The 9,066-nt window shown below is 41.7% G+C and overlaps 1 protein-coding gene across 3 annotated transcripts; it reads left to right on the forward strand.

Annotated features, from left to right (window-relative positions):
- Positions 1–783: 783 nt before the first annotated feature.
- On the forward strand, positions 784–8,774 carry LOC148903435 (E3 SUMO-protein ligase ZBED1-like). Of its 3 annotated transcripts, none has more exons than XM_089002594.1 (3): positions 784–1,040; positions 6,940–7,858; positions 7,919–8,774. In XM_089002594.1, exons 1-3 carry the CDS (start codon positions 832–834, stop codon positions 8,594–8,596), a joined length of 1,806 nt encoding a protein of 601 aa, XP_088858720.1. In that variant the 5' UTR covers positions 784–831; the 3' UTR covers positions 8,597–8,774. The 3 variants fall into 3 exon arrangements, with proteins under 3 accessions (XP_088858720.1, XP_088858729.1, XP_088858712.1); XM_089002603.1 differs by having other exon boundaries at positions 6,940–7,826; positions 7,919–8,070; XM_089002586.1 differs by having other exon boundaries at positions 785–1,040; positions 6,940–8,774.
- The last annotated feature ends 292 nt before the right edge of the window (positions 8,775–9,066 follow it).

Raw genomic sequence — 9,066 nt, forward strand, 5'->3', positions numbered from 1 at the left:
AACAACACATAAATACTTAACTAACGAAGTGTTGCATTACGAACGTATTATGAGTCATCACAACTACAGGCTGAGAGTAATTCAGCCGTCAGCATTGTTCTAAGTGAAGTAACCGTTACTTCACACTGCATCTTTTGAAATGCAGCGAAGATGTGGTTCTTCGAGATTTGTCGTTCTCTTTGAATGACAGCCGCTTTAGGAGCCGACTCCCTCCCCCCTTCGGTTAAAGCCGAACGAGATTGGTCAAAATCCGTGGTTGATGAGGGGAGGGTATTACCCACACACACCAAAGGGGGGCGAGAGACACAGTGGTAGATTTGAGCAAAAGGATAAACCCCCTCAAAACAGGTTACATAGCGGTTTGGTGAGTCGGTCTCAGGTGTTCGGTAGATCCTCCGCCGCAGAGGTCCACCCTCAGTCTCGTCTGCAATTAGTGGGCACAGAAGGGTTCGGTGAATGAGCACATGACTCTGGCGAGGTTCTGTGCCTCCAACAAGATGAACCACTGGCTTGGCCAAAACAAACATGAGAATCAAACCTCTGAAGATGGAGGACACTGATTCGCTGTGGCAACCCCTGAAGGGAAAAGCCAAAAAGAAAAAAAGATGAAAAATAATTGTAGGGTATAGATACACAATAATCAGGGGGTAATGTAAATAGTTGTACCGAGAAATCGCGACTAACTCCAATAAAGGTTCGAAACCACGAGTCTTAGTTTTAATTTCTTTCTCGTGTTTGGTGGCCCATTTTGCGGCAGGAAAATGTTTCCACACGGACTGTAATTGTGGACGCTGACACTAATTATCCGACGTTTCTCAAACAGGTAGCTAAATGGCGGAGTCTCAGCAGGTAACAGCCCATAGAAGACAGAGAATGTCAAAGGTGTGGGACCATTTCAACCTGAAAAAAAAAGACAGAAAAGTGCAATGTGTGTACTGCAACGCAGAACTGGCGTTTCACAACAGCACAACAGTGATGATACAACATCTGCTTCGAAAGCATCCTCTGAAAGTCAGCTCAACGAGTCTCCCCGATGCAAGGTATCATAACGTCAACATGATTTTAGCTCATTCCGTGTGCCTGCCTTTTTAGAATGTATGCTGTTCGTTGTAACCTGTTGTCGAATTCGTTTTGATACAGTTAAATTGCAAGACAGTTCAATAGCGAACGTCACAATAATTTAGGGATGTGACAATTTTTTTCAATAATAATTCATCACACATTTTCGAATACCATATTAAAGTGCATTTAAATGGCTTTCAAATGATGTATATATTATTGTTCTATGAAAAATAACGAGGAAATAATGGATTTTTTAATTTTCGAAATATGAGGGGATTTTCTGCCTGTAATTAGAAATTAAAAAATCAAAATCTCTGATCTTCATCCGAGTTCTTTATTACAGTTTAAACTATCATAACTTTCTTAATTTTTGGGCAGATCTTAACGAGTAAGGTACTATTGGAAAGTTTTTGTAATTCTAAACAAGAACAGAAACCACAAGAATATATTCAAAATAATTAACTGATATTTTTAATAAGAACCAGGAAGATTTTCGTCAGAAATTAAAAATGGCTGTAACTGAATACTAGGAAAGAAAATTGCGAGCTCTAGAAATATGTATGCTAATGCTTTTTGCTTGAAAATTGCCAATTATGGAGAGAAATATATATTCTACCACTTCTATGAGTTATAAAAATACAACTTACTCACCTTTATAAACTGTAGTGTTAGCAAAAAGAGCGTAAACTTCAATCCATTTTTCCCCCGTTTCTTGTTGTCGTATTCGGAAATTTCAAGAACCAGCATGGATGGAAATTTGTAATACGTCATCATAAGGTGCATAGCTTGGAAAATCCCATCAAAAACGATTACGTACTTCACAAAAATGCAATGATATACGACTGCGAGTACACAGTGCGCTCGGTTCACTGGACAGAAACAATCGCGGTTGAATATAGGTCACTGTAGCATACCTAAATAATTCCCTTCCACACTCATCTTTCACACACAAACACACACCCTTATGTAAATTAGCTTACCACCACAACATGGTAATTCTCTAATAAACATTATTTATTGAAACACCGCAAGTCGTTTTCAAACCCGCACTTACGACCACGAGCGCCAGACCTTTTTTTTCTGCGGCTGGGAACTGTTGAGATCTGCAGCATGCATTTGGTAGAATAATCGAGATGGCCCTTCTTGTTTAGATTGAACAAATAGGGTTTTTATTTGCCTGCGCACAGAGAGCAAACCGCTTCTCTCAGCATTGTATAAGAACTTTACTTTTATCGCTGTCAATGGTCCATATGTAGCGTAGTGGCTGCGTTGCCAGATTCACTCAACATTAACTGTTTCTTCACAAATGCGTATGAAAAAAAGTACCTAAAATCGGTCAGGGGCGTTCGCTCAGCGACGTCACTCCGGCATTGTCATCAACTTGAAAACAAGACTTCATGAATATTCAGCGCGAGTTTTAAAACGTAAAATTTAGCTATATGTGGTGGAATCTTTGTAAAATACGGTCAGTTGAAGTCATTTGAAGTGATTTTACAAATTATGGACACAACTTATCCGGAGGTGTCGGTTGTCTTTAAAGGACAAGTTGCGTCCATAATTTGTAAAATCACTTCAAATGACTTCTACTGAGCGTATTTTAATAATATTCCACCGCATATAGCTATATTTTACGTTTTAAGACTCATGCTGAATATTCAGGAAGTCTTGTTTTTGAGTTGGTGACGAGTCCGTACGTGACGTCATGAAAGGACCACCCACTGACCGTGAAAAGGACGCATTGTCGCATTGTCCTTCCATCACGTCAATGTATTTTGCTGTAGTTGTTTGGTCTGGGGACCTCGTGTTGCACCCAAAAGCCGCCAGAGGGCGTCCAAGCGCCATTTAAGAATTTATCAGCCTGTGGAAACGGAGGTGGCCTCAGGATGTCGCCATTTTGTGCCTCTTTTTTTGTGAGAGATTATCCCCCAATGTTGCCTCAAAATGGCCCAAATAAATTCTTTAATCGATTGCAAACATGTATGCTTTGCTCTTCAGAACTATTTGAATCATATTCATAACTGGATGTGTAACAAGAAAGCATATTCTCCGAATCTGAAGCCATTGTTTTGATTCACAAGCAATGCAAGACGTCTTACCTAGTTACCCGGCACATGGCTCATTAGCTCCCACACTTGCTTTCTGCTGTCTTTCAGAAGTATATTGATGCTTAGGTTAGCATGGGGCTTGTCAAAGTGCCACTGACATTCGACTGTTTCATCAATGGTATTGTTTCATTGCAAATTAGAGTCAGAACCTTTTCTCTCAACAAAGGCGAATCATTCGGTTTATTCAACCTGAATATGCAAGTTCTCCTCACCCGATCGGGGGTTGAAGAAGGAGAAACCACAAATGTAAATTTGAATTGCTGTCCTACTGAACGAACCCAGTTATAGAGTCTGCTGTGAACTGTGCACGAGTGTCCAGCTTCGGGTTTTCCAGTCCAGATTACTCTACCGGGGTGTTTTTGCCGGCTCTCCGCCCTCTGTCAACAGTAAGGTATACTATTCTGGATGTTAACCGTGATGTTGGAGTCTTCACGTGGGGGCATAGAGGTGACAGTTTGTGTCTAGCGTAATTACTCATGATCGGGAAATGCTGTAAATTGCTGTGTGTTTTATCAATAAATACATATCTATATATATACAGTCGTTGTTTGTGGTCATTTCTCTGCTGCGATCTCTCCGAACCTGTATCAAGGCAATTTTTCATAAAACAGTTAGGAAACAAAAAAAGTGATGTCGGGTGTCCTTTAAAAGGGGTGTTTACCTGTTTCAACAACGGCCAGTATCATCCAATCAAAATTACGCTTTCCGCCAACCTAGGTCAGTATCATCAAATCAAAATTGCGCTTTCTGCCAACTGCCGCCCAAACAGGAAATGAACACCAAAAAAAGCGAGAATATGTATTTAGTATTATCGGCGAGCCAGATGCAATCATCAAAAGAGCCATATATGGGTCGCTAGCCATAGGTTCCTGACCCCTGCTTTAAAGCGTTTTCACTGATATTGAAATACAGTGGGGCCTTGGCTTACAAACTTAATTGGTTCCCAGACAGAGTGTGTAAGGCGAAAAGTGTGTATCCCAAAAATTAATTTCTCGTGAGAAACAATTAAAATGAGAATAATCTAATCCCAGGTCTCCATAAATTATAATTTTCAACTAAATAAACCTTAAAACTACACACAATATGCCTTATTCTATGTATAATAAATGCGCTATTGTATTGTAATGAAAGAAATACACTGCACTCTATAATAAAGTCACTTTATTTACATTTGTGATGGTCGTTGACGGCTCTTAATTGACACCTGTTGCTTTTTGACTTGTAAGGTCTTACGAAACTGAGGCATCACATTATCATTCATCATGTTGATGATTCTCATAGCCACAGTCTTTTCTGGATGGAACTGTTCAACAAAAGCCTGCACAACATTCCACTTAGCCAACATTGCCTTGATGCCGCAGCCATCTCCTCCCCCTCACCCTCAAATGACAACTCCTGAATGGCTTGCTTCTGCTTGTCCTCTTGAAGGCAAATCAAATCCTCTGTGTTGAGGACTTCATTATGGTCAGCAACAAAATCATCAATGTCATCTGCATCCACTTCGAGTCTCATGTTCTGTCCAATGGAAACAATGTCGTCCAAAACAACAGTCATGAGGATTGGATTGGATTTGCCTTTATTCGTCTCGCAGATCAAATCCTTCAAAGTCTCTGTCAAGGATGCATGTGCGCCACAAATTCTTCCATGCTGCTTTCAAGGATCGTAGGGTAACATCAGGCCAAGCCTTTTCTATCAGCTGAACACAACAATACACATTGAAATTGTCCTTCCAATAATCCCTAAGGGATAGTTCGGTGTCATTAGTCACGTGAAAGCATCGAGTAAATAAAGCCTTTGTGTAAAGCTTACTGGACTTAGCATATTGGTACTGGGCTGCTAAATCAGACAAACGCACACCTCGTTCGTGTTTATCAATGATCTCCTTCTTCTCCTCGACTGTAATTTTGTTTTGTGTCTTCTTCGGCTGAACATGAGCCTGTGGTGGGTTCTTTTTCGGTCCCATAACAGCAAAAGTATCCGTAAAAAAATCATTGAAGACGATCGACGTGTGCATTCAGGTAAAGGAAAGGAAAAGGTCGGCAAGCTGGGGCGCTGTTCAATCGTGTGCTTTGGTGTTCTTCCGCCGACGATTAGTTTGCCAGCCGTGGTGGGGTGGCGCTCCATGTGTATCTCGAAAAGTAGTGCTTATGCCAAGGTTTAGTTTTCATAAATTTAACGTACGTACACCGAAAATTTCGTAAGACAAGGTGTTCGTAAACCGAGGCCCCACTGTATCCACAAATGAGGGTTTTGTTGATTGTCTAAATTCCCAATCCTCTAGTAATCAGCAATAAGACATGGGCTGATTTCATCGAAAAACACAGGCTTCGGACCACATGTATGGAGACCAACATTTTTTTTTAATAGTTCGGCATTTTCCCTTTGAAATATCCTGTGACTGTAAAGCGTCCTTGAGAGTTTTGAAAGGCGCTTAGAAATGAAATGTATTGTCATTATTATTTGCAGTTTCATATTTCAATGTTTTGGCTAATGCAGCAGATGTGACAAATGACAAGTGTTATACAATAATAATAATAATAATAATAATAATAATAATAATAATAATAATAATACATTTAATTTCTAATCGCCTTTCAAAACTCTCAAGCACACTTTGCAGTCACGGGATTTTTACAATACATATTGATTTAAATAGCGCTTTAACAACAGCTGAAGCTGAAACAAAGCGCTTAACATGGACAACTATCATATTTAGTAAATAAAGCAGTAACAAAGATAGTAGAAAGCAAAACTAAGATCAAGTCTGAATCATGCTGAGTCAAATGCCAAAGAGTACAAGGGAGTTTTGAGGTAGATTTTAAAGGACAACCGACGTCTCCGGACAAGTTGTGTCCATAATTTGTAAAATGGCTTCAAATGACTTCTACTGAGCGTATTTTAAAAAGATTCCACCGCATATAGCTATATTTTACGTTTTAAGACTCGCGCTGAATATTCAGGAAGTCTTGTTTTTGAGTTGGTGAGGAGTCCGTACGTGACGTCACTAAAGGAACGCCCCCTGACCGAAAAAAGACACATTGTAGCAGTCCTTCCATCACGTCAATGTATTTTGCTGTATTGTTTGGTCTGAAAACCTTGTGTTGCACCCAGAGGCCGCCAGACGAGGGTGTCCAAGCTCCATATAAGGAATTTATCAGCCTGGGGAAACGCAGGTGGCCACAGGAGGTCGCCATTTTGTGCCTCTTTTCTGGTGATCGTTTCTCCCCAATGTTACCTCAAAATGGCATGGAATAAATTCTTTAATCGATTGCAAACATGTATGTTTTCCTCTTCAGAACTATTTGAATCATATTCAAAACTGGAGGTGTAACAAGAAACCATATTCTCCGAACCTGAAGCCATTGTTTTGATTCTCAAGCAATGCAAGGCGTCTTGGCGTGACGTCACAAACTGGGGGAGGGACTTTCTGAAAATGCCTAATTCGCAGCTCAATTTTTTTGCAGCTTTTGGACACTTTAAGTCATCTTTATTGGTGTTTTGCATTTGAATAAAAATATCATACTGCGTGTTTTCCGTATTTTAGATGCTATAAAACGTTTTTCTGATGTCAGTTAAGAAAAAAAAGTGACGTCGTTGTCCTTGAAGGGTAATAAATACAAGGGGGCTTGCCGAATGTTTAGTGGCAGGTCATTCCACAGAGTGGGACCAGCAACGGAAAAGGCTCAATCCTCTCTGAGCCTCTGTTTAGTTTTTTGGCACATATAATAATGGTCTGGTCATTGGATATTAATATACTTTTTTTTTTTTTTAGCACATCACAGCGGCCAATGGATAGCTTTCTTCGCTCAGCTCCATCATGCACCGCTGAAGAATCTGCCTTGCTTACAGAGAGCATTTTGAAAATGCTGGTCACTGACATGCGTCCTCTATCCATGGTGGAAGACGATGGATTTAAAAAGATGATTTCAGCATTCAACCCGAAGTACAGCATGCCAGCAAGACCTCATTTCAAAAGTCTTATGGAGAACAAGCACCAACAAATAACCGAGAAACTGAAAACGGTCCTTCAGGACACTGAAAGTGTTGCATTGACGACAGACATCTGGACTAGTATGGGCACAGAGAGCTATCTCAGGGTGGCATGTCATTTCCTAGGGGAAGATTGGGAGATGAAGTCCTTCTCTCTAACAACAGTGCCTCTCAAAGAGAACCACACAGCTGCCAATATTGCGGACTGTCTGGAGGAAACCACTGACACATTTCATATTCCCTTCCCAAAGGTGACGGCAGTCGTCCATGACAATGGGGCAACTGTAGTGGCAGCAGTAAACATTTTAAAGGAGAGACATGGCTGGGCGTCTGTGACATGCTCCGGGCACATCCTCAACACCGTTGTACAGAGTACACTGAAAAACAGTAAAACCATAACAAATTGTGTAGCTTCTGTGAGAAGCTTGGTTGAACACTTCAAGAAGAGTGAACTGGCCTGTGCCAAGCTTCAAGAAATGCAGAAACAAATGGGTATGGCGCCACTAATGTTGATCCGGGACGTAAGCACGAGGTGGAATGGCACCTATCACATGCTATCCAGGCTCCTTGGACAAAGATGGCCCGTGACTGCAGCTCTCTCTGATCCTACAGTCAATTCAAGTGGCAAGCACTATTATCTGGATCTAAAGCCAGAACAGTGGAACCTCAGTGAGGAGCTGACTCGGGTCCTTGGGCCGTTTGTAAGCGTGACCGAGTTTCTGCATGACGAACAGTATGTTACTCTCTCTTCTCTTCCACAGCTGGTGCACAACCTTAAGAAAGCGGCGCTGAGTTCAGCATTTGAAAGCGCATCAGTGATGGAATTCCAGGCTCAAGTGGCAGAGCAGATTACCGAACGATGGCAAGAACTGTTTTTCTTTCAGCCTGAAGCTCCAAACACTGTCCTCCTGGCGGCTGCCTTGGACCCAAGGTTTCGAAAACTCAAGTTCTTGCCTGCCGAAGACGTGTTCAAAGTTCAAAGTACAATCCAATCCATGGCGCTTGCTGTCAAAAAAGAAGAAAGGCAGTCATATGTCAGTGGAAATGAAGTCACCATCACATCAGAAAACCGTTTTGCTCCAAAAGATAGGTCATTTGCCAACAGTGTTCTGGGGTCATCATCAAATTCAGACACCAGTGATGAGGAGCATGAAGGCCAGCAAATAAGACAAGCAGCGCAGACAGAAGTCCTGCAGTATTTTGGAGAACTTCCCCTCTCCAAGAAGGACAATCCACTGCTTTGGTGGAGAATGAATGAAACAAGATATCCAACCTTAGCGAAGCTGGCTAAGTCCTTTTTGGGTATCCCAGCGACACTGACGCCATCAGAGCGTTTGTTTTTTGCGACTGTGAACATCGTCTCAAGACGCAGGGCAAGTCTTACTTCTGAGCATGTTGATCTGTTGACTTTTCTCCATTGTAATCATAGACTTTTGTAAATGCATCCAGAAAAACTGAAAACTGCATTGCTCCCCCTCATACACACACACGCACACACTAATACACACACTCAAAGCCCTCCACAATCTTCTAAAGGTAACCAGAGTACCTTTAGAAGATTGTGGATTCCATTACTACTCACAACAAACAAGACTAATATACAGTGAGACCTCAACTTACAAATGTCATGAGCCAGTTGACAGCGGGGCGGGGCCTCCGTTCCCGCCGCTCGCCAGCTGCTGTCAATTCCCTCCTCATTAACTGTGGACATTTAAACCCGACGCTGGCATCCACCCAGCGTCGGAAGATACTTCGCCTTATGCCAAGCTAGTACGTGGAACTTGTTACCAGTACATTATTTGCTTCGCCCGAGGAATGATTTTAGCCACGAACGCGTTTGTTGTTTGCACCGCGTCGTAGGTTGTTTTGCACCCCCGTGTGCCACTTTATTTTCTTGGTTAGTGTGGTT

This window comes from Hippocampus bargibanti, linkage group LG01 (genome assembly GCF_051943395.1).
Source record: "Hippocampus bargibanti isolate YZ-2025 linkage group LG01, ASM5194339v1, whole genome shotgun sequence".
In the NCBI taxonomy this organism is placed as follows: Eukaryota; Metazoa; Chordata; class Actinopteri; order Syngnathiformes; family Syngnathidae; genus Hippocampus; species Hippocampus bargibanti.

Coding starts and splice junctions, on each gene's coding strand:
- LOC148903435 (XM_089002586.1), top strand. CDS start 832: ATGGCGGAGTCTCAGCAGGTAACAGCCCATAGAAGACAGAGAATGTCA. Junction 1,041..6,939: donor ACGAGTCTCCCCGATGCAAG/GTATCATAACGT, acceptor TTTTTTTTTTAG/CACATCACAGCGGCCAATGG.